At 40.9% G+C, this 25088-nt stretch overlaps 3 protein-coding genes across 6 annotated transcripts in view; all 3 read left to right on the top strand.

Moving 5' to 3' along the window:
• Positions 1-3606, top strand: part of frmd4ba (FERM domain containing 4Ba) — a 51231-nt gene extending 47625 nt beyond the window's left edge. For all 3 annotated transcript variants that reach the window (XM_037975098.1, XM_037975097.1, XM_017435837.3), the window contains exons 21-23: positions 18-775; positions 863-1001; positions 2589-3606. In XM_037975098.1, the coding sequence (XP_037831026.1) occupies positions 18-775; positions 863-1001; positions 2589-2709 (1018 nt within the window). In that variant the 3' untranslated portion in view covers positions 2710-3606. The remainder of the gene's footprint in view (positions 1-17; positions 776-862; positions 1002-2588) is intronic.
• Positions 3607-11828: 8222 nt separating this feature from the next.
• Positions 11829-19364, top strand: trnt1 (tRNA nucleotidyl transferase, CCA-adding, 1). The gene is made up of 7 exons (XM_017435832.3): positions 11829-12220; positions 13211-13404; positions 15647-15785; positions 15896-16022; positions 16118-16311; positions 16999-17252; positions 18949-19364. Exons 1-7 carry the CDS (start codon positions 12094-12096, stop codon positions 19192-19194), a joined length of 1281 nt encoding a protein of 426 aa, XP_017291321.1. The 5' UTR covers positions 11829-12093; the 3' UTR covers positions 19195-19364.
• A 147-nt stretch (positions 19365-19511) lies between these two features.
• On the top strand, positions 19512-24893 carry si:dkey-178o16.4 (vasopressin V2 receptor). 2 transcript variants are annotated; one of them, XM_037975521.1, is made up of 2 exons: positions 19512-20862; positions 22592-24893. In XM_037975521.1, the coding sequence occupies exons 1-2, from the start codon at positions 19998-20000 to the stop codon at positions 22615-22617; spliced, it is 891 nt and encodes a 296-aa protein (XP_037831449.1). In that variant the 5' UTR covers positions 19512-19997; the 3' UTR covers positions 22618-24893. The 2 variants fall into 2 exon arrangements, with proteins under 2 accessions (XP_037831449.1, XP_017291323.1); XM_017435834.3 differs by having other exon boundaries at positions 22516-24893.
• The last annotated feature ends 195 nt before the right edge of the window (positions 24894-25088 follow it).

Below are 25088 nucleotides of genomic sequence, written 5' to 3'. Positions count from 1 at the left end.
TTTGATTTCATTTGTAGGTCAGAGGACGCTCCGCAGCATTTCCGTCAACGGAGCGGCAGTCTGGAGTCCCAGTCTCAACTCGCGATAGAAACCAAACCATCCGTACCGACGTTCGTCACGTCCCCTGCCCGACGCAGCAACAGCACTGATGTCCTCGATGACGGCTCCTCCTACACAAGCCAATCCAGTGTGGAGTGCAGCGTGCCCGGCACTCACGCTCACAGGTACAGAACTCGTGGCCGCCACAGAAGAGACATGTACACCAACACTGGCAGCATGCCCAACCTGGCTCAGCCGGACACCCGCTGCCACGCCTTCCAGCCTCAGGCGCGGCCCACCACCACAGCCTATTACATCACAGGCTATTCCAACTACGTCGAACCGGAGCCTCACTTCAACAGAGCCTATGTGTATGAAAATGAGATGGAGGGACATTATAACGTCAACCCTTCCTACAACTACACACAAGCAGCTTACCACAGCCATGACATGCACAGTCAGTACGGTTCTGACGAGGTGGACAGTATATATAACCATTACGCCACGCTGCGACCTCCCAGGACCCACCCTGTACCTCACAGCAACGAGCAGGTCGGCAAGAATTTCCAGAAAGCACTGGCAAAGAAACACTTGATAGACTGGTACGAGCGAAACACGGAACACAGACCGGGGACGTATGACTGCAAATATGACAGGGGCTCCCAGCAGAGCCTGAGCTGTCAGTTCATGTCTTCACATTATCCCCAAAGCAGCAGGACCATTTCCTACACATCAGGTTAGATCACTGCACCATGTTCCTCTGTCTGATGTTATATTTTTCATGTTTGGTCTTATAGTAATCTGTCCCACTTTTTTCCTCCAGGGTCAGTGGTCCCGCCCAGCAGAAACTGGCATTCCACCATCAGTGGTCGTGGTATGTCAGATTATGGCGTGCCCTTAACTCGTGAGCCTCAATCCTTTTCCTACAATGCAGTCCCCTACAACCACTCCGCCCACAGCAGGTGAGGACAAAAAACTTGGCCTCAGCTTTTCCCCTGATCCAATAAGCCACTCCCTGATCCACTCTAGAGCTAAGTGTTAGTGTTTAATTACTTAGCATTGATGGATGAAAAAATGTAAAAGGTTATTTGGTTTTCTTATCCTTAACAAATACTGTACACTAATTTGTAATGACTGTCATCTTTGTTTTTTTCTTTTACCACTCAAATTGTAGAACTTAACCCACAAACAATCAGCTATTTTCTCTGACATCCTGTTTCAGCAGTAGGATTAGAGGATCTGTGCAGGTCTTCATCAGAGCTTAAGAATGCTTCTGCTCTCCTTAACTGGCCACCGGCCCCCGCTCTCTTATAGATATGGCACTTCCCAGCTTTCAAAAGGCTCCTGGCACAGCCCTGACGGCCAGAGACGCTGTACAATTTTCTCTGCTAGTTCTTCCTCCTCCTCTTCCACTTCCTCCCTGCCCTCTTCCTCATACTCCCCTGGCTGTCGAGTCAGGCAGGTGGCCTCCAGCCCTGCTGCGCAGACACAGTTCTCCAGAGGGCACAGGCTCAGTAAGGTGCCTTCTGCAAAAGGTAGCTCATAGTAAGTAAAGAACGATAGCCTGAGCCTGTGCGTTTGCCTCTGCCATCAGCATAATCTCACCATTTTGCCTGTTGATGTTTTGAAGTGAACTTTGCATTTTTGTTTTAGCTGTTTAATCCTTGGTTGTCTTATATGAGAAGATAACTGCATGGCTTGTTTAAAAATATGCCTGACCCACCCCCCCTGTCAGGTGCATATTTTCATCCAGTGGTCACATTTCAAACTGGTTTTCTTTGTTTGCGTTTGCATTTTTATCATCCTCCTAGCACATACAGGCAGCTCCCTGTCCATGTGTTGCAATTCAACCAGGACCTTTGCCCCCTTTCATACACAGATGCCTCCTTGAAATTCGGTGGTGAAGCTGCATTAGTTGCCTGTGCCAGTGACCAGGAAAATTTGCCCCCCTTTCCCCAAATAATCAAACTCACAGCACACAAGGAAGAGTGAGAGACAAGAGTGTAAAACTAGGCCTAGTGGTTACCATGGTGATGGTGACAAGGTTTTGTGGTTTTGTTTTTGATTGTAAACAGACTGCATTTACGTATACCCCATTTTCTAATCGTACCTATTCAAGTTTTTACACTACAAGTCACATTCACACACACACACTGGTGGGGAGAACTGGGATCAAACAGCCAAACTTGCAATTGGCAGATGTCCACTCTTCCTCCTGAGGCACAACTGCCCCATATCGATGCACCTGAGGGTGCGTTTTTGCGTTGGTGTTGGTGTAAGAGCTCCTGTGTTGCAAAGGGAAAATGTGACCTCTGAACATTATTGCATTTTAAGTATTCAAAGCTGTGCATGTGTGTAATATCAGTCCGCATCTTTTATTTTCAATAAGTGACAATATTCAATCCTGCAGTTGAAACCTAATTTAATATTAGCATGCCTGAAGCACAGGTGCTAACATGCACAGTTTTGTATTGTTTTTTGTATTTTGTGCACATTTTCCGATACAGGCACATGGCCTAATGTGCTTCAATCTTGTTTGTTTGTTACAGATCCTATGTAGATGTAAACCACATCGACTCCCACATCAGCAACCAAATGCACAACAGCAGCGTGGATCCAGATGAGCACATTTACTGGCATGAAGGCTCCAAACCAGGAACAATTGTTTAGTTGCCTGTCGCCGTGCTGTGGGAATTTTCACTTCAACAAGCTGTCATTGTGCCTTAGACTGCACTTACCTGTTTTTGTGTAAAGAAGATTCAAAGAATGAAGGAACTGTTTTTGGTTTTCAGTGTGTAAACAAATCAAGTGCTCTCATTTTCACTTCTTTTGACTGACGAAACTTGTGGAGTTTAGTGTGTTTGTGGAGAATACCACCTGTGCGCTGAAACGTAACCGGGACCCTGAGGTGGACTGTGGCACAGCCAGAGGGAACTCGAACTGAACTTTGACAGTGTTGGCTTTCAGAGTTAACTTTACCAAGCAAGGACTGAGAGTGTCTGCGAAAGGAAACCGAGCATCAATGAACAACATAAATAACTGATGCTGTTCTGTTTTCTGAACACTGCACCATGAAGGATTGATAAGAACAATATAAACATGAAGGACTGAACTCAGCACAATGACTAAAATAAGGATTTTCTTTGAACATTCTGCAGTAACTACACCCAGGTTTTCACAACATTGGTTGCTTTTTCTTTACTAAGTATTCAGTCTGTCAGTACATACGCAATAATCGAGCCAAATACTTATTTGTTGCACCGTTTGAGTATTACCAGAAGTCACCAGTCTGATATTACTGCCACTACTGTTTTGTGTTTTTTTAGAACGTGGTTATTTGATCCATGCTGGAAATCATGGGCTGGTGCTCGTCTTTTCTCTCTAGAGAATGAACCCGTAAGTAAGTGTTGCTGTTGTAAATACACTGGTTCTGTTCCCTTTTTTTTTTTTAGAGCATTTTTTTATGTTTTTAAAAAACATGTAATATATAGTGAACGATAATTGTTAAGCTGGTTCTTAGTAATTTGTATTATTGCATTTGTTTGGATTAAAAAAAATTGAATCATTGTTTGTTATTTGGTGGTATTCTTCACCGTCCTTTAAAATGAGTTCACACCACAAACGGCCCTCTGTTTGGAGTAATTTAAAATAAATATATTAGCTATATAACTTAGTCTCATTTACATTTTCATCAAGTCAAACTTGTAACATGATTCCAAGCACATCAACTTCTTTCCTGTGCCTTTAGCAATGCGACAGAACTGGTATTATCCAGAATGAAAAAGAAATGAATAAATGAGTTGATTTTCATCATGCAGATCTCTGGTGCTCAGCTGTGTTCTCACTGCGGTGCTGTTGTCAGGCTGGTTTTGTGCGTTTCTGTGTCGCAAACCAACCAAACCAGTATTTAAAGGCCGGCACACCCTCTCTGTAACCTCTGCTGTCAGCCGTGTGAACGACAAGCTACAGTTTATAGCACCGAACCCTCCCTGTTGGCGTTGGTGTTTGCAAAGTCTGCTGTACACATGTTGTCCGTGCACCCCCCCCCCAGTATATTGTGCTAGAAACCTTTACCCCCCTATCCCTCCCTTCCTTCCTTCCTCCCTCGCACATTTTCCTGCCACTAAGCAGATTTACTCTCTCACAGTGCCCCTCAATGTTCTGCTTGTTGGGCGAGCTCAGGGGAGGTCCCAGACACCTTCACATTGTCTGCCTCACTCTGAGGCAGCGAGGGAGGGGTTAGAGTGCTGTTCATCCAGCTGCCCCCCCTCTCTGCTGCTTCACACCAGCTGCAGCCTGACATCAGGGGAGGCTCTTCCAGCTGACACTCGACTACAAAACAAAAGGCCCCTCTGTACTTAGCCTTTACTTAACACAGTACAGAGAGACCTCCTCTCATGTGGAGGGTGGATTAGGGCTTGGCTGCAACCACAGACAGAAATGTCTCCATCATACAAAGAACTGGAACCGGCGTGAAATGACAACGTATTTGGTTTCTATTGTTCGTCAGGGATGAGCAACACACTCTCGAGGGAACAGTTTCACATCCTTCGAGCTCTAGTTTAGGTGTCGATGTAACGATGGTTTCAGCCTGCCTATATTTACAAGCTGTACTGTATGTACATGAAATACTCTTAGTTGGTCATTTGCTGTGTAAAAGGGCTGATATTGCTTTTAAGCTAATGGTGAAAACCCAAAAATGAACTAAAATAAAAAACTGTTTGACTCCTGAGGTAACATACAGCGAATGAACAGAAATGTTAGAAATATTTTGGCCATTTTGAGGTGGGGTTCTGCGTAAGTGTTATGAATAATTAATGTCTTACCTTTTGTACACAGTAGATATCAACCAAGACCAAAGTGGATTGCTGTTGTCTTAAAATGGCACTAATTCACAAACTTTTATAGCAGTTCATGCAAATATTTTGTTCATAGACTTGAACCAGATAAAATTTCAAAAGGCGAGGTCAGAGGACAATTCCAGCAATAATTTCAGATCATTTCTGCAGTAATGTCTGTGCAACGCAAAGTTGATGGATGCAGTTGATTGCTCATTATGGTATTTTTAAGGTTTGACCAAAATGGCTATAACTTTTCTCAGCATAAGAGGATCTTAGATTAAGCTCTGGCGATAAAAGGCAGTGAGCGATATGCATTCTTTCCAGGAATGATAGACCTTTTACGTTATCCATGAAGTTCGTAAATCTCTAAAAAACACATTTTTGAAAATTGAATGTTTTAACTTTTTTTTTGTCCTGTTGTGGCATATCAGGCATACCATATAGAGTACGTCAAAAATAAAAAAAAGTGTGTTCATGTTTTGTGGGTGTATATGTGCTGGTATGTCACCTGCAGATGCACAGTTAAAAAAATGTCATGAACAGTAGAAGGCCCGCCATCTATGGCACCCAAGAGCAGAGAGGACAGGTGGATCCAGCCGCAGAAGGCAGCAGCAGTCCCAGGCAAACAGACACCGGGCAACACCCCAAGGCAGCTGTGTGTCCGCACAGAGGAAGGTCGCCAGAGAAGCACAGGGTCAGCAGCCCCCCGGGACAAAGAGGTACGGGGAGAAACGCAGGGCACCAGCCCCTCCAACCCAGCCACGGCACCACCTCCCGCCATGCAGGCCAAGCCCGAGACCCGACCCCCAACGGCCCGGTGCTCACACCAGCCCCCAGCAGAGAAACCGCCCGGCACCAAGCAGGAAGGGCCTCCCCAGAGCCCCCAACACACCGGGCAGGCACCAGCAGCCGGAACCCAGAAGCACCAAGGTGAAAGGGCTTGTAGCCACAGTACATGTACATTATTAGCACTTTAACTAACACTCAATACTGGCGGACAAAGCTGTGGTTCTGGCACGGACACAGAAAAAGCTGTTTCCTAATGATTTCAGCCCTGCAGCCTCCTGCAGGTTGTCTCACATGAACGACTGAAACTAGCCAGCCACACGAAGATTAAACGTCCTGTAAATCATGTTGCGGCACGGCTTCTTTATGAGAAGCAGATCCAGGAAGTAATGGCTCAGACAAGGCGAACAGTTGGATTAGCTGACAAATCACATTTGCACAAGTCTTGCTTATGGGGCTATTATGGATTATCTTCTTTAACTTACAGAGGGGTCACTGTGGGTCATCATTAATGTGTCACATGATCAGTCTTCTAGCCCGGAGCCTTCTGATCTGCTGAATGACAGACTGCGTGAGTTATGAGAGTACAGGATCGGCTCAGGCAGCCTAAAGCCAAACTGAAGGAGGAGGGACGCTGTGCAGACAGCAGAAGACATTCAAGTGTACACAACATTGTAAAGCTAAACAATGTACAGCGCGCACCCTGTGATGCAGACGCTCACACGAGGAGCAGAGTTGTTGCGTAGCTGCTAGAGGGAGAAACAACAAATGGATTTGTTTGTTTGTCAAGTCTGCAGGCTTCTGTTATCTCTCTGAACCCTACAAAGTTAGCAAAGCACAAGCATAGCAAAGTCGAAAACACCGAGGACGCGCACCTGTTGAGCGCGCAGCAGCGCACACGTGTCAATGCGATCCACACAGCAGCTGGGCCTGCACCAGCAAGAACAAGGGCCCCCACTGTGCCCTCCGGGACATGACTTTACTTGAAACTGCTGCCATCAGAGCTCGAGTTCACTCCTCATGGTTTCACAATATGGACATGATGGCGATGATGCACCACAGAGGAGGACGTAAATCACTACTGGATTGGAAAAGTGTTGAACATGAGCGTCTTGTTTAGAAAAAAATAAAAGGACAGTGTGGTCATTTTTGAAGTGATGTTTTGTCAGATAGTCATCAGTATTTAGTACCTCATCAGCCATGACAGCAGTCGTAAAGTATGACGTATGGAGAAACGGTTAGAAATCTTCCTTGTCAGATTTTAAAAAGGATTTGTTTTATGAGAAGCAAGGTTCTTAGGGAGCATCTGTGCCTGAGGTGATTATGAACTGAAAAATATTTGACAACACGATGATGTCCATTTGTTTGTTACCGCTTCGGTTAGAAAATCCACAGAGGGGTTCAGATTTATTGAAAAACTTTTAGTTTAAAACAGTTTCAATGAAATCTGTCTAGTGGTTGAGATATTTTGCCGACAGACAGACACGGGCAGTTTTTCAAAACCTGCAGATGAGAGTTCACAGTAATAGTAAACAAAACCCACGGAGTGTGATTTGGAATTTGGTTGGAGATAACGCTAATTGTTGGACTTTAAAGTTTTAGAAAGGTATCACTGGCTGTACGTCGACAACTCACTTTCTTTTTGAATCAACCCAATTCAAGATGGCTGCCACAGCTAATCAACCTTAGAAAATAGAAAATGACTATAACTCTGTTAATTTTACAGGTCTTGGGCTTACGCCTGGTGTGGTACTAGCTGAGAGTCATTCACAACACCTTCTCTGAGCTCCAACAGATCATATAAGATCTCTGTTTAAGACACTGACACGCAGGAGGCAGGTGCCGTGCTGCTGACCACAGCAGAGTGCTGACGTTTCATTAAAGGGTTAATTCGGATATTATGAAGTGGGTTTGTGTAGAGCACCTACAAGCTCAAAGTTTTGTTTGAGCTCATTTTGGTCACCGATTCTATTCTTAATGATCTCCTAGACAGAAAAATCTGACTGTATCAAGATTTATGTCATCAGAGCTCTGCCTGAGGTTTAAAATAAACCTTGGGTTGACAAATAACACGAACGTCATCATAAATCAGTCGGTATGTCACATTTAGGTGCTGATGAAATGTCAGCGTTTTAACTGTTAAATTTAATCACAATGTTGATTCATGGATATATGTTTATTTAATCATACAATCTATCAAATACAAAGACTAAGTATTATAATCGTATTAAAACTAAATCTTAATGACGTCGCATCAAGTAGTTCACCATAAGAAATATCTGAAATACTCTTGTAAGACAAGTTACCTATTGTGCACCATTTAGAAGCTGCAGTTGGACAGCAGGAAGAAATAATAAAAAAAAGAAAACAAAACAAAGAAATAAAAAAACATATGGATTGTGTTACAACACCATCAGAACCATTTCAGGTTTATAATGTACAACGGGTGGTAAAGCTACATTTTGACATTTACTGAGATGTTCATTAAAAATTTATTAGATTTATTTCATAAAAAATAAAATATTTGAGTTGATCAATAAAGTGATTGCAACATTTGGCAACAGTGTTTTCCAATTAGGATCTTTGTATTCTTCTTTTTCTACGAATAGTCCTGATGTCCTGTGTGAATGAAAGGGAGTTTTGTTTTCCCTTGGACTTTATTCGTTAGCTTGGTGTATTTTGAGTGGGGAAAAAGTGAATGCAGACAGAAATGAAAGCAGAAACTTTGAGTTAGCGAAGGAACATCAGAACCACTGTTGTAGTAAAACCCCTCAGGTCCACAAAACTATCTGAAACAAAAAATATATAAAAACCACAATGTGAATTTGGCTCAAAAAGAGACACTCTTCTAGCAGTGGTTCACTTGACCCACCCCCACATGAGAACAGAAAACACTTCGACTGCTATCTACTGCAGGTAGGACACTGACGACCCATTATGACTCCACAGCAACCCTCTTCAAAAAGTTAGCAAATAAAAACGAACTTTTGCTTTATCGCCTTAAGAAATTGAGTCAACTTGTAAAATAAAAAAGATATAAAAATGTGTTCTGGCTATTTTTAAAATCAAAAGGATAGTGTTCTTTATGCCCCCTCTTTTTTCTTTTTTTTTACAACCTATCCCAAGAAGGAGTTTTATGTTCTACATCGATTTTCTTTATCTGCAGATGATTATAAATGGAATCCAATAAAACAAGAGCGGCAGAAGCAGCTGACAGAGCGAATAATCCAGGTTTGGAGCTTTGTGGCTGCAAAGGTCTCAGCTCACACCACTATAATCTACTGGCACTGATTTAAAGAGAACAAATCCATCACACAAGAGGTAAAGTCAAGATTAAAATCATGCAGGTTCAGGAGGACTCCCGATGGATATCACTCCAAGTTCTTTTTCTAAATATGAACAGTGATCAGATTGGAGTCAAAGCAGTGTTCACTCCTTGGTGCGTCTCCTTATTTGCAAGAGCATAAAGATGTTTTTCTTGTTTCTATTTACAGAGACAGATGAGATCAATATTAGACCTTCGCGTTTGAAACCTTGAAACAATCCAGTCTTGGCAGTGACGTGTGCTTACGGTGCACTTTTCAGTTTTTGTTAAAAGGCACCACTTGTGCTGCTTTCACATTCTGACTTGAGTGCAAGCTGGCAGAGCCGACGGCTTTCTGAGACTGATTAAACACAGATTTCACAAAAGGAGAAGCCTGCAGCTGTGTTGCACAGGACGCATATCGCATCGCTGCACAGCAGAGATGTGATGCCCTCATTGCTGCGGGGAAAAAAAGGGCCCTGACAAGTTCTGAGAAAGGTGTGACACGAGATACCCTGAGGTAGAGCTAAAGTCTTTCAGTTTACACATTTCTTTTTAACCACATGCTGAATGAGAAACTTAAGGAGATTTAGAAAAAGAGACACTGAAAAAAAAAAGAAAAGCAGAAAAGTGCTTCTTTCAATGTTAGGTCATTTTAGGATCTTTTAAAAAGAACATATGAACACAACTTCCCACCAGACTCCTCTTCATCTTGAAGAACTCCTTTTGATCCTTCGAGTTGTGGACGCAAAAAAGAAGCATGTGAAAAAAATCACTGTAATACAGATAGAAAAGCAAAAGTTAGTGTGAAATTCTTTAGTAAGACAAAGTTATAAATGAAGTTGAACCATTTGTGAAAAATGTACTTTGTTGTTCACCCCAATGAAGCAGTTTGTTACAGCTCTGTTAAATCCTACTGATAATGAACCACTGAGGACCACGGTCATGGCTGTGAACATCTCCCAGGGGTCCAGGATCCTATGGAGGGGACAGCAGAGACATGAGTCCAGACACATGAGACACATGAGTCTAGTTTCAGCGTTCTGACCCTCCTAAAAGCTCTCCTGTGGTCCTATGTAGTCACTGGCTCCATCTAGTGGTTAGATTAGGAGTGTGCAACCCTGGTCCTCAAGGGTCACTATTCTGCTTTTCTTTTCGTTGTTTCCCATCTCCAACACACTTGATTTAATGGTTGAATTACCTCTTTATATTCTACATAGACCTCTTATTTACCTATTGATTCAAATCAGTTGTGCTGGAGCAGAGAAACCTTTAAAACATGCAGGATAGTGGCCCTCCAGGACCAGGGTTGCACACAGCTGGGTTAGATGTTGCCTAGACAACAACAATGAAGGTTTCACAGACAGTTTAAGAAATTAGTATTTTGTAGATTTATTCACATTTTGTAAATCAGGGAGTTCATTAAAACAATACCTATAGAACAATATAACAAGGTCTACATCATGTTGGTGTAGATTCTCAGTCATCAAGGACAAGACAAGCCCTAACAGTTTTTAAATAAAGCGACTGGAGTTCATCTCTAGTTTGTCAAAGACGTTTTACTTTCTCGATTCAAAGTGAAAATTGTAAATGAGAAAATAAGTCCAGCTGCTTAAAAAACAAACAAACAAACAAAACAAAACTCTTTGGACAAGCGTCCCATCAAAAGAGCTCAGCAGCAGGATGGATGGATGGATGGATGGATGGATGGATGGATGGATGGATGGATGGATGTTATGTATCAAGCTATATTAAGGTATCTGGCTTTTCAAACAACTCTTTTTTGAAGACTGCTGTCAAGGTTCCAGAGGTCGAAAAAGTGTTAAAAGAAAAACCTTTACAAGATAAAGTGCAAAAACAAACTGAAACAAATCCACTCAAAACATTTAACACACCTGGATAATGCAATATGAAACCACCCCACAGTGCTCAACTTGTTCAATAACAAATCATGGTAAATGAACCACATGGCAGCTGGTATAAAATATTTTTAAATTTCCTGCATATCTCTGTGCTTTAATTACAAATTGGAAATGGGGAACATTTAGGTCACACTTTTTGCCACAAATAAATAAATGTGACAACAATGGAAGAATAACAGCCGAATAGTGATAAGGATGCCTCAGTGTTTATGTATTGGCTCCCTTATTTACTTTAAAAAATATATATGTTCAGACCTCAATTCAATTACAGTTACACAATAAATATAGTTACTGTCCACCTCTGCAGAAAGCTTAAGGAAACTAAGATCAGTCATCTAATTGCTTGTGGTCGTGCTATGGGGAATTTTCACTTTGTCAAGTTATCAGTTTATGTGCCTTTGACTGAAGGCTCAAAGCACGAAGGAACGTTCAGTCTTTTCAGTCTCCGGTGACTAAATACACTTTTAATAGCATTTTAAACCACCACTCTGCTTGGTGTTGTTTCTCATTGTATTACTGCCATTTTGTGTTTATTAGAAGAGGTTTATTTTATCCATGGTGGGAAACCTGGACTTGTTTCTTTTCTTTTTTTACTTTAGAGAATGAAACTGCAAGTACATGCTCTAGATTTATAGAGTTTACACCTTTTTAACCGCATCCAGATTCTTTAAAGCACTTTACAATGTGTTTCTCATTATGTCCCACATGCAATTAGCGCAAATTAATTGATAATGAAGCAGTTTGCTGTAAGGTTTGATGCTCTGTTATCCACGGTCTGCACAAACTCTTCTAAAGCCATTTACTTCCAGTTTATTTATCTGAAGAACACAGACGAGCAGCCGCTAAAAACAAAACAAACCACATGAAGGAAATCTCGCGAGACAAAACACATTCTTAAACCCCGCCCTCAATGCGTGACGAAACGTTTCGCGATTGGTAAGAAGGCGCACGTTTTTATACAACGCTTCCTGCAACGGTTCATGCTAGGTGACCGGAGATGACAGAACAACATTTACGAAATAAAACGACTTAACATATTCATGAAAGTTTTATATTCCTATTTGTTGTGTTTTACATCACACGCTGATGCTGCTTCTTTGCTGGTTAGGGGCTGAACGTGCGGCGCGTGACGATAACATTAGCTAGCTAGCTCACCTGCGGACACAAACAGGTGACTGCTCCCCGCTGCGGGTTTGTGCAGATGTGGAGCAGACTGGCGAGTGTTCGTGCGGTTAGTAGAGCAGTGTGTTTTCGGAGTCTCTTTACTATGCGACTGAAGACCGACGAGTTTCAGTCTCTCTTCACGGACGGACTGAACGGGCTGGCAGGTGAGACACACGTGCTGTGGCTGCACGAGCCTTGTTGAAAAGTTAAAGTGGATTATTCAGCACTAGTTGTATAACCTGGATTGTCAATATATTAAATAATCTTTTTTAAGTCCTGTCACAAAAACTCAGTAGTTGCTGTCTCATGGTGACTTTTCAGTCCATCCTTACTGATAAGTCAGCTTTGTTATATTTGCCTGAATCTGAGCTGATATTTTATCTTTCACATTTCAGAATTAATTAATTGTCCTCTCCTGTATCACCATCAAACTCTGAAGACCTTTGTATAGATGCTATTCAAGCTAGTTTCATCTTTCTGGATATGTTTTTCTTTACTGCTAAAATGCTTTGAAAAAGTTCAGTTCAACTAATTTAGTTGTCTTTTGGACATCCAGTTTTTTATGTTGCTGTCCTCAAAAGTGTAAGACCTTAAAAAAGTCCACTTTAATCTTTTTGCGGTTTGTTTTTTTGCACCAAATTGTGCTTTTTCTGTTTCTATTATTCTAAATTATTAATTATTAACGTTACATCTTGCATCCTACATATTACATTCTGAAATGCTGAAAAAGATGTTGCAGGAAAAAAGAAACTCTGAAAACAGATTAAAATGGATTTCATTGGTGTCGACAAGTTTCAGCTTCGGCTCTCAAACTGTTCTCTTCTGTAAGTGGTTTTGTTTATGCAACCTGTTTCAGGAGCAAAACAACAGCTTCAGATGGCAAAAACACACTTAGAGTCAACATCAGACCTTTTTACCAGCCTGTTAATAAAGAAACAGAACATTCAGTTACATTTGATAGATCAAAGAAGATTGCTCCTGAAAATAATTTTTTTTCCTATAAATGTACTCCATCAGGGAAAGGCAGAGTTTGCAGTTTAAAATCTTTAAGTTTTGTTGAAATATTTTCTAGAAGGTCGATAAAATAAAAAGAATTAATTCCATGTCTGAGTATTTCACAACTTCATTGTGCAGGTTTTTGTTTTTCCCCCTAGAGGTGTTTGCGAAGCACCGGTATGAGCTGCGGATCGCTGGGGGCGCCGTGCGGGACCTGCTGGCTGGGAAGCGTCCTGAGGATGTGGACTTTGCCACCACGGCCACTCCGGAGGAGATGAAGCACATGTTCCAAACGGCAGGGATCAGGATGATCAACAATAAAGGAGAGAAGCACGGGACCATTACAGCCCGAGTAAGACGCTGAAGAAGAGATGTCGTGTTTTTAAAAGATGCTCTGAAGTTTGTTAAACTACTCGCTATATATTTAACTTAAATATTTTTTTTTCCTGAGTTCAGTGGCTGAGCTATTGCTTATCCATATGAGCTGAGCTGTGAGACTGAAGACAAAAAAGAAGCAAGAGCAGAATGATGTTATCTTCAGAAATTAGGTTTTTAAAATTGTTTTGACACAGAGTTTTAAACCGATAGGTTAATTACTTTGTGTGCTAGACCAGTTTCATCAACAAAATTTGCGAATAAGTAATACATTTTTTTCTAGTTTTTACGTAGGGTCAGACCAACATTATGTCAGGCTATGGATATTTTTAAGTTAACAGTTGCACTCATCTCTTTTTAACGAAATTTACCCAGAAATGCTGAGGCAGTGTTTCAAGTCTTTATTCATTTTAGACTTAGCTTGACAAAGCTGTTTAGAACTGTAGGTTAATCAATATTTGCTCACTATATTGATCACCCATTGCCATGACAAGTAGGCGATCATGTAATTGCCTAGGTGTGCGTAAGTCACAAAATATCTCATGAACCACTGGATGGATTTTTTTGAAATTCATAAAGTAACCATTATGATATGCATTCCTTCAAAGAATGCTAGTTTATAATTAAATACAATTAGTTACAGACAGAATAGGTAAATCAGAAGGAGTTGTAACCTTTACTGATTTTGACAGTTTTGCTGATGGTTGGGTGAACACATTTGAGGTTTTCCCAGTTGTTTTTTGCTCTTTGGTCTAAATTCAATTGGATTCACATCAAATCATCTCGGTGCTGAACAAAAACACGCTCAAATGGGAAGCGTCCTGTGTTCTCCTGCCAACAGCTTGATACCTAATCTGAAAGAAAGTGGCGTTTTCAGAGGGATGACATGAAAGTACAGGTGTAACTTTCACAGGAGGTATTGAACTAAATCAAGCAAAGTTAATGTATTAAACATGAGAGAATTGGGAACTGCACCCTATATCCTATATTGCAATAAACTGACATCTTTTTGACAGAAGTATCCATTTTGTCAAAAATTCAGTGCTAAAGTCTTGTTTTTCCAGAACTTTTTGTGTCAGCTTTTCTCCCTTTGCTTCTTTGTAAATACCAGTTTGTGACACGAGGAGAGGATTTAAAAACATGTAAAACTGAGAAATAAGAGAGCTGGTGGATCAGACCCTCAAGATTCATCAGCACTTGGCTCATTGCTGATACCGCAGCATCTCTTCTAGTGCCGTAGATTTTGGTTCAGTTTTCCTCTTCGGTTTCAAACGACTTTGTCTGAGAGCTGATCTTTTCGAAAAAACTTCAACAACATCATAAAAGTCTATGAAATTGGAGTGAGGCCCCTAACTTCTTCAAGGAACTCAACTCATCATCAAACAGGCAGCTTGAGTTTGAAGGTACGACTGGATCACATTAAAACATAGTTTAAAGTTAAAGCAAGTGAATGAAATGTAATAGGAGTTCAGAATAAAACTAACCTCATGTTTAAGGTTTACACGATATCTTGGGCCTTTTGAGTATGTTCCAACATAATTTCCAGTCAAACTAGAGAGATTACAATTTCTTTTAAAATGCAGCATGAACAAGTACTGAATGACTTTTCTGGAATTTGCTGAAGAAGCTGAAACTGAGTTGGTAAAGCTTAAAGAAGCAGAAGACTAGCTAGAAGCTAAAAGCAGCAAAAGGCTAGCTCAAAGTTCAAAATAGCAGAATGGCAACTAACAACAAAGTAGCATAAGACAAAAACAGATTTTTTTGAAGAGAGCAATGTTTTTGAATAAATTGAAGAGATCCCGCTGTATTTCTATGGGGAAAACATGTAAATGAAGTTAATTTGAACAGGATAAAAGTTCCAAAAATGTCATGAATGAGCTGAACGTTTTAACACTTGAATGGCTAAAACTGCACAGGATATGACAGGATTTTTTAAAAAATGAAGAAAAAAAAATAGTTTGTGAATCTCTGAAAACTAAGCGATGCGTTCAATGAAAATCAGCCTAATAACAAGGCCCCATTTCTGTTTGAAATGTTTATTCCTGTAATGTTTTATCTGAGAAACAGACATCAAACTCTGGGGAAAACGAGTAGCTTTAACACTAGTGTGTGATTGGTGCAAGGAAGGTTAAACACACACAGGTAGTCTTCTGGTCGTGTCCCTTGTGTTCACAGCACTGTGAGAACAGAGTTTTCTTTCTGTTGGTCCTCTTTTACAGCTGCACAATGAGAACTTTGAGGTGACCACATTGCGGGTGGATGTGCAGACAGATGGACGGCATGCAGAGGTGGAGTTCACCACTGACTGGCAGAAAGACTCAGAGCGGAGAGACCTCACCATTAACTCCATGTTTTTAGGTAACTGCTGTTTTCTTTTGCACACGAACTGTGTTGAGGAGGAAAGATGATGTAATGTTTCCTACTTGTTACCCTTATAAGATTAAAGAATGAATTCTTTCTCCTTTCAGGGCTTGATGGCACATTATATGACTATTTTAAAGGATATGAAGACCTCCAGAACCATAAAGTCCGTTTTGTTGGCAGCGCTGAACAAAGGATACAAGAGGACTACCTGAGAATCCTGAGATACTTCAGGTTGGCTGCCTCACTCATCCAAAGCATAAATGACGTCATGCTGCTTGTTGATTTGAAGTGGGCGCATTGATCACGGCTCTGTCACTTTGTTCCAGGTTTTACGGCCGGGTGGCTTTAAAGCCTGACAACCATGAGCCTGAGACTCTGGCCGCCATCAGGGCAAATGGCCGAGGACTGGCAGCTATATCGGGAGAAAGGATTTGGGTGGAACTGAAGAAGATCGTGGTTGGTAACCACGCTGCTCATCTGCTGGAGCTGATCTACGATCTGGAGCTGGCTCAGTATATAGGTGAGAAACATGACTGGGGTGGGGTTTAAATTTGTGGGAAAGGTAAATATATTAGCATGTTCAGATACAATCATTCATTTTGTATTCATGTTATAAAGAAAGCCAGGCAAACCTTCTTAAACAAGACTACAAATCACTTTTAGTTTTTCACAAGTGAAGTTCTACAGCCAGGGATGGGACAAAGAAAATACACCCTCTGTTAAATCTAGGGTTTTATGTATCAGGATTTAATGAGAACCATCAGTACCAGGGTCTAAAATGATTCAAATCTAAACTAGTGTACAAAAACATAAAGCAGATTCCATGTCATAATTTCTTAAAGAACATCAAAGCCAAAATGGAAAAGTTGTGTGTGGAAAAACGACGTCCACTCCTGCTGCTTCCATAAGTTTTAGCAGTTCTGAGTTTGCTGAAAGTGACATCATTTTTTAAGAATCCAACAGTTTAGACAGTTTTAAAGAGGAAAAGTTTAATTTTATGTTTTTGAGCTAATTCTGTTCTGAACAATCAGTTGTTTTCCACTTTTCTATCCAGATAATGACTTTCAGTTAATTAACGTTTCATTGTTTTAAACCTCAGAGCAGAGCAGGAGATAACAGGTAATAAATAAGATTAAAACTATATTTTAGTTTAGATAAATGAGAATTGTCTCGTGGTTTTTCTCTCCTTGTCCCTGCTACACCTCAGGTCTACCTCCAGATGGCGATGTTGACGAGATGAAGCGTGTGTGGCAGAACGCCAAAGACCGCTCTCCCAAACCCATGACCATCCTGGCTGCCCTGTTCCGCTGGTCGGAGGAGGTGGAAAAGATGGACATCCGGCTGAAGGTGTCCCGGGAGGAGAAGAACCTGGCTCTGTTCCTGGTCAAACACCGGCGGGAGCTCCGCAGGAACCAAGAAGAGCCGGACAACCTCAGACCTTTCACTGACTTCATCATTGATGTAAGTTTCTGTCTTTAATAACCGGAAGGAGAAAAAAAGGACACATTCTGTGACAATATACATTATACATACACAAGTATAGAAGGTTTATTATTCTGAGATACTTTTTAGTGTAGTCACAGTTTGATCAACATCATCATTCATCTTTTATTGTAAATGTTATTCAAACACATTTTGGGTTTTGTGCCAGTAGAAGTAGCTCCTTAACATCTTAAATAGCTTACAACTAGGCCTGTCGTGATAAACAATAAATCAATCAATCGCAGGATAAATTAAAATGAGGTTGATCATTTTAATTTATCGGCGTTATCGTTCCTTCGTGTCTCTCTCTCTCTTTCTACTGAAGACACTGGATGACAAAAGGCTCCGGTGCTCTTCACTGACCCCCGCCCTTTCTCTTAGTGACAGGGGGGCGTGGCCTATCGCGTCAGGTAGCCAAGCCTCTGCGCCTTGGCTTGTAGCTCTGCAGCATTAGCGCCCCACTAGGAGTTGGCAAGCTAAAGAAACGCTGTTTGATATTGGGGGGGAAGAAACGAAATGGAATTGGTTTCAAAGTTGAAGTAACAGCAGCGGTGTGGGAGCACTTCGGATTCACACCAAATGACCGAGGAGAACCGCTGAACCTTTGTATGTCGCATTTGTGCTTCTGTCACCGTGTGCTTTTGTTAGTTTGCACTTTTTGTTTATAAAACTGGAAGTTTTGCTCGTCTACTCTATATAAAACTAATAATTATTACTTTTTGAAGGGCAGTTTAGTTTACAAACTTAATAATCCATACTGTTTTGGTTCAATGTAGGTTTTATTTTTGTTTTCTTTTTTTGTTGTATTTAGTTTTTATTTAAGTGCACTTTTTGTTAACGGAGGCTGGGAGTCCATTTTATTTTTGTTTTCAGTTGTTTTGTTTATTTTGTGTTCCAGTTCCAGAGTTAAGTGCTCTTTTGAAAGTAAAGTTTATTAATCTTTGAGGACGTACTTGCAACATTAAGTTATTATCATTACATTAGTTTAAAACGGTCTCCAAACGATATTATTGTTTATCGCAATAATTCCTGAGACAATTAATCGCCCAGCAAAATTTGTTATTGTGACAGGCCTACTTACAACTGGTGGTGGGGCAGGGAAGCAACAACAACAGTAATGTTTCTATAATATTTAAGAACTTCTTTAATAATTTCAATAGCTCATAATTTCCGCTGACAGACACCACAACAAATGTTCAGGAATATTTTTGAGTTATTTATTGCGTGCATGTCTAATAACTTGAACACTGCTTTATTAGAGAACACTATACTGTGTACTTTAACTAAGGGCATGTACACAGTGGACTCTGTACATGAAAACCTTTGGGAAGAGACAGATACACAGGAAAAAGGCTCTCAGATGTGTGGTGGGCAGGTGGGGGGATATGATTCAGTGTAAAAAATAAAAATAAATAAATTTCAGTCAAAAGATTTTTTTTTTTGCTTAATCCCAGAGTATATTGATAACCACCCCTAAGAATTATTAAAAGGAGATAAAGCAGTCAGGGGAAAGTGAGGAAAAAAGCATATCTCAAATAGAAAATTTCAGTTGCTGTTTTGTTTGTTGCTGTGTCGCTATCAGTTCAGTGTGAGAAATAAGAGAACTATAGGAAGTCTTTATTACCACAGTGTAAACAAGCATCACTTTAGATTTACATTTCCCGTGTCCCCTCAGAGCCGCGAGCCGGACTCCCAGAGTAAAGTGTGCGAGCTGCTGAAGTATCAGGGTGAGGAGAAGCTGCTCTCGGAGCTCCTCGTGTGGTCCATCCCTCGCTTCCCCATCAGCGGCCACGACCTGAGGAAGGTGGGAATCGCCTCGGGCAAAGAGATCGGTGCCACACTACAGATGCTCCGCGACGTCTGGAAGAAGAGCCACTACCAAATGGACAAAGATGAACTGCTCAGTCACCTAAAGCTTTAAATTAGCTGAAGAGTCTCCCAAGCTAATTGGTCCATGTTAACCCAAATAAGTGTTCTAGGAGAGATTTCATAACTGTATTTGTTTTTTTTTATTTATCCAAAAAGAATAAAACTGGAACCTCTGAAGGTGGTGACTCTTACAAAAATAAAGTCACACAGAAAGAAAACATACACACTCTAATATAATTTTAGTTACACAGTTTAGCTTTAGGCTATTTTTGTTCATTTGCATTTCAATGAAAGTGTAAAGATTTGACTCTGTGCTACAGGTAGCCTGTCAGCGTTGCAGCTGCTGACGTGAAAAATGTGCAGTGACGGCACAATCCAACATGCCTATCATTAATTCTTTGAAGTTTATGGAAATGATCCGGGAAAACAGAAAGAGGACAAATGGATTTAGTGAAGAAATACGTTTAAGTCCCAAAAATTATTTTTATGTCTGGAAAAATAGAGCAAAGTGAAAGTTTGTCCATGTTGCTTTTTGTACAGAGAAGGACTCATTAAGTTATACAGTGGTGATGTCTGGCCATTCTTTGAGTGTGTGTGTGTGTTTACACTCTTTGACATTGACAAATCCATGTCTCCTGTTGCTCCTCCCTCCTGAGCAGCTGAGATATAAAACCATCCCCTCTCTTCTGTCAGCACTCCAGGTTTGTTTGGAAAAGCTCAACAATTGTAGCTTTTAGGGATGTCTAATTCCCCCACAACCACTTATTGACTTCTTGCTGAGTTTTCCCCTCACAATTGTTGAATTCTCCAGATGCCTGCTTTGCGCTTCACCCGGAGCGGGTATGTGGTGACGGCATGTCTTGGTTCAGTGTGAACACCAGTAACGGCAGCCAGGAGGGCTCCCTGCCTGGAGAAGAGCCCCGGGACGAGCGCCTGGCTCGGTTGGAAGTAGCCCTCCTGTCCGTCATCTTCATCTCCGCGGGGCTCCTGAACTTCGGGCTCCTGCTGGTGCTGTGGAGACGGAGGAAGCAGCTCTCCAGGATGCGCGTCTTCGTGTTCCACCTGTGCGTCGCGGACCTGGTGGTGACGTTCTTCCAAGTGTGCCCGCAGCTCATGTGGGACATCACCGACAGGTTCGTCGGTCCGGACCTGCTGTGCCGCGCGGTGAAGTACCTGCAGGTGGTCGGGATGTTTGCGTCCACCTACATGATCGTGGTGATGACCATCGACCGGTACCAGGCCATCTGCAACCCCATGGTGACCTTCCAGCGGAGGAGGGCGCGCTGGAACGGCCCGGTGTGCGCCGCCTGGTGCGTCTCCCTCATCGGCAGCCTCCCGCAGGTCTTCATCTTCTCGCGGGTGGAGGTGGCTCCCGGCGTGTACGACTGCTGGGCTCAGTTCATCAAGCCGTGGGGGCTGAGAGCCTACGTGACCTGGACCACTCTGGTGATTTTCGTCGTGCCCGTCCTGACAGTGATCGTGTGCCAGGTGCGCATCTGCAGCGCCGTGCACGCCAGCTTCCACATGAAGGCGCAGCACGCCGGGGAGGCCGTCTGCAAGCCGCTGTCCTCCCGGGCCAGCAGCGTGGCTGGGCTGTCCAAGGCCAGGGTGAAGACGGTGAAGATGACCGTGGTCATCGTGGTGGCCTACATCATCTGCTGGGCACCTTTCTTCACTGTGCAGCTCTGGTCCGTGTGGGATGAGGATGCTCCAACCCAGTGTAAGTTACCCTTCACACACACGCACACACACACAAAGGCTGTGTTAAAGGCAACAGAGAGGCACTCATGGCACTGGAATCAGTCCTTATTAGCAGCTGGGATAGTTTAAAGATGAAGTGCATTTACCTTGAAACTTAGTTTAGATAATCAGAGGTTTGTTCTTAAACTATGGGAAAATATGCAGTTTGACTTTAGTGTTTCCCAGTTTTGGATAAATGTGGAATAAAGAAAACAGGGTATTGAAAAACAGTTTCTAAACTCTACTATATTAAAAGAAAAAGTTATTGGTATATTTCACATTGTGTTTGTATATAACAATCAGCACAATGTTCATTCCCCCCCCTCATTTTACAACTAAGAATACGATTTTCCAGAAACGAAAATAAAGAATTTATATCATTTTTTCTTGTAGGACTACTTATCTACACTATTTATCATGCCAGTAAAGAAAATAGTTTAATCGTTTAACTGACAAGGTGTACAGGCCCATGGATATTTAAAGGGGAGAAAATACCAGTTAAAGTGTGCTTGCTAGGCATGACAGAGATATGTTAGGTTCTGATCAAAATGTAGTTTATCCTCACAAAATGCATCGAAATGAATAAAAATTGTACCTTTAGTAAAACCATTCCCACAACCAGCAATTTCACATGATCATACAGATAAACCTGCCAATTGCAGTAAATTTACAGATGTATTGAGATAAAAATGACCCCCAAATTGACAGAAAAATCAGAACATTTTAGGTTGAGGAAGTATGTAATTTCAAAATGAGAAATAGTGTATGTATGAACCCTGCAAATCATCCGTAAATAGCAGCCAACAACAATCATGTCATGACTTATTCATTTATGTGAATAAAATATTCAGATTCAGTCCAATTTATCCATCCATTCATCCAGCTGGTGCCTATCTCCAGCAGTCACTGTGTGAGAGGCAGGGGACACCCTGGACAGATCGCAGGTCTATTCACAGAGACGCATAAAGACAGATGAGACAGACGACCATTCATGCTCTTACTCACACCTACGGACAATTTAGAGTTACCGATGAACCTAACACGCATGTTTTTGGTCCGTGGGCTGAAACTGGAGTACTAACAGAAAACCCAACCGTGCATAAGATCATGCAAATGTCACATAGAAAGGTAGTAACTAGGAGGCGCAATTCAATTCACGTTCTTTAAATAGCACCAATTCACAGCAAAAGTAATCTCAGGGCATTATACAGCTAAAAAAAAGTCCAAATCATGAATCCAAATTCTCAACAGATTCAGATTCAAATCAGTTGCAATACAACACAATACCATTCAGTATATCACAAAATGCAGATCTATAGAAAAAAAACTGACTATGTAAGAAAACCAACAGATTTGTCAAATCTTCACTTTGGTGGAATCTACCACCCTGACCAACATGTAGGTGACAGTGGGAAGAAATGACTCCATTTTAACAAGAAGAAACCTCCAGCAGAATCAGAACCAGGCTCAGGATTTACCTGCAAGGCCTTTAAAGGAAATATTTTCATTTATATATGTATATATAATTTCTGAACTACAAATTTTGTTGTTAATTACCACCACTGTGAATATTAGTTTAGTTGATTATACTAAAAATAATCAGAAACTGAAACTAATTATTTTTCCTTTCCAGCTGCTACTTTTACCATCTTGATGCTGCTGGCCAGTCTGAACAGCTGCGTGAACCCCTGCATCTACCTTGTTTTCAGGGGGAAGTTGCCCAGGAGACTGGTGACTCTGATGTGTGTAGGTGAGCCTGATCTGAAGGAGTCCATGCAGGAGGAGGCCACCATGGTCAGCTCCCTGTACATCAGCCTCAAAGGCCTGTCAGACTGCAGATAAAAGTCCCAATGGCAACCTACTTTTCCCCGCTCCTTATGCCTGTCAGAAATCCCTAATAAACAAGAAAGACCAGTTTAGACAAAGCTGCTCCTTTCAATGAAATAGAGGGATAAGATTCTGCATATTGAACATAAAAAAGTTAGAAGTTGTGTTTAATCAATCGGCATAAAATGTCTTTTTTTGTTTTTTAAATGTTGTAAATACTTTTCTGTAGAGCCATTATTTTACAAAGACTTTATTGTTTCATAAATTAGATTATGAGCTTAAAACTTTTGTCAGACTCTGTATGGTATAAGTGCTTAATGGAAAATAAAACCATATTAAATAGTGAGCTTTATAAATTCATGAAATGAAGCTATAGTGTGCTCAGGTATCTATCACCTTGATCTTGAATTTCATGTAAATAGGTTATCTACATTAATACTGGTAGCACCCCCCACACACACCCTTTTTACATGCAATCTGTAAAAATATAATTTTCTTTTTATATATATCCTTTATTAATCCTGGTAAAGTCTTATTGAAATAATAAAAAAAAAACTTTAAGAGTTACCTGGCCAAGAAAGCAGACCAATGCATATAATACAAAACAATGAAAATACAACTGGTATTTAGCATATAAACATAAAAAACCAAACATGTTCTAAATCAGAGCAGCAACTAATCAAAAACATTGACCAAGAGATTTACTCGGTCTCCTTTAAAGTGCATTTAAACTTCCTTGTGGTAACCAGTTCTGTCCATCTCAAGCCTTAGATTCCTCAGTATTAGGGCATGAACTTTAAAAAATCAAATATTACAGTGCCGAAAAGAAAGTTGAAAGAAATTTCTGAGGTCTTGTTAAAATGCCTGTGATGTGCTTAGATTACAGAACCAAAGCTCGTCTTTTCAGCTGTTTTCTTTGTAGGTGATTTTAAGGGGTGGTGTGAGACACTTGATTTCTCTCCCCTCTTCTCCTCTGCAGGGAATGCTTTTAAAGAGAGTTGTATCATTTAAATTAAATTACCATAACTCCCAAAGACAACCTGCACCCCAGCGGCTCATAAAAAAACACACAGCAAACCGAGTGCAGAACACTGTTTGGCAAACACCATTAATCTCAAAGATTTACTTTTATCTTGTTAACAGTTTAGTCAGAAATGTCGACATTGATAAAGATGAACGAAGCGTCGCTGCTTCCTCCTGTTGTTCAAATTTGAAGCCAAAATGTTTCCTTTTGTGGGTTTGAGCATGTTGCATTTTTAGAGCCAGAGGCTGCTCCCTTGCATTGCGGAGCTCTAGTTTCGATACAGAAGTCCGCCCCCCTCCCCCCCTACTCGCTAACACTCTGTCAGTCACAGTGTATCATGACACTTTACTTAAAGCCTCAAATAACTAATTAAAACTATACCTATATAAAAAATACACATTTCAAAATAAAGCACAATGGTAAGAACTACTGAATCAACAACAATCAATTGCTGAAAAAAATGATCTGAAACGTATCTTAATATTTTTAGTCAATAAACTGTGCTATATGTTTACGAGGAGTGAGACTTAAGAATTGTACTGCAGCCAGCCACTAGGGGGATGCGCAACATTTGCAGCTTCAGCTTCTGGCTTCCAGTCCTGTCTCTAGTTCTAATACGTCTCAATGGTCAGAAATAGCTGGTCATAATGATTTATGGTCAAACCATGTACATATTTAGGCACACGCTCTTAGTGAGTCGTGTTGAACGGGTTCAAGTAAATAAAAACACTGCATGCTTGGCATTGTAACAGCCAGCCAGAAATCTAAAAAGGGTGTGTTGGATTATTTGCAAATCCATAGCTGAAGTAAAACAAAATGTTTTTTTGTTTGTTTGTTTGTTTGTTTTTTACTGAAAATAAATAATCTGATGTTAATATTCAGAGGGGTAAGGAGGGGATCAACATGTGCCCCAGATTAAAAAAATAAAATAAACAGTCAAAGTCAAAGTCAGCTTTATTGTCATTTCTACAATATATCACAGACATATTGAGAACTGAAATTTCTGTTCTCTCTGAGCCCAGAGAGAACAGAAATTTCAGTTCTAACCCTGGCCACACAAGAAAAGTGTTTAAGAATTATAGTAACAAAAAGAACAAAAGACACAAATGACAAAATTGTAACCAAAATGTGAATAGCAAGTTTGAACAGTGCAAATTATAAAAAAAAAAAATTGTAACAGAGTGTAGATTGTAGAGTCTTCTAGACAGTAACCAAGTACTTTCAGTGCAAGGTGGCAATGAACATTCAGCAGTAAGTGTATATGTGCAAAATTTGCATGAGGAGAGTAAAATATATATATATACAGTTATTAATTATTGTACCGAGAATACTGTTTGAATAAAGTGCAATTCCTT

This window comes from Kryptolebias marmoratus, linkage group LG4 (genome assembly GCF_001649575.2).
Source record: "Kryptolebias marmoratus isolate JLee-2015 linkage group LG4, ASM164957v2, whole genome shotgun sequence".
Taxonomy (NCBI): Eukaryota; Metazoa; Chordata; class Actinopteri; order Cyprinodontiformes; family Rivulidae; genus Kryptolebias; species Kryptolebias marmoratus.
The sequence above is the reverse complement of the archived record's forward strand: the minus strand, read 5'-3'. Positions and strand labels throughout refer to the sequence as shown.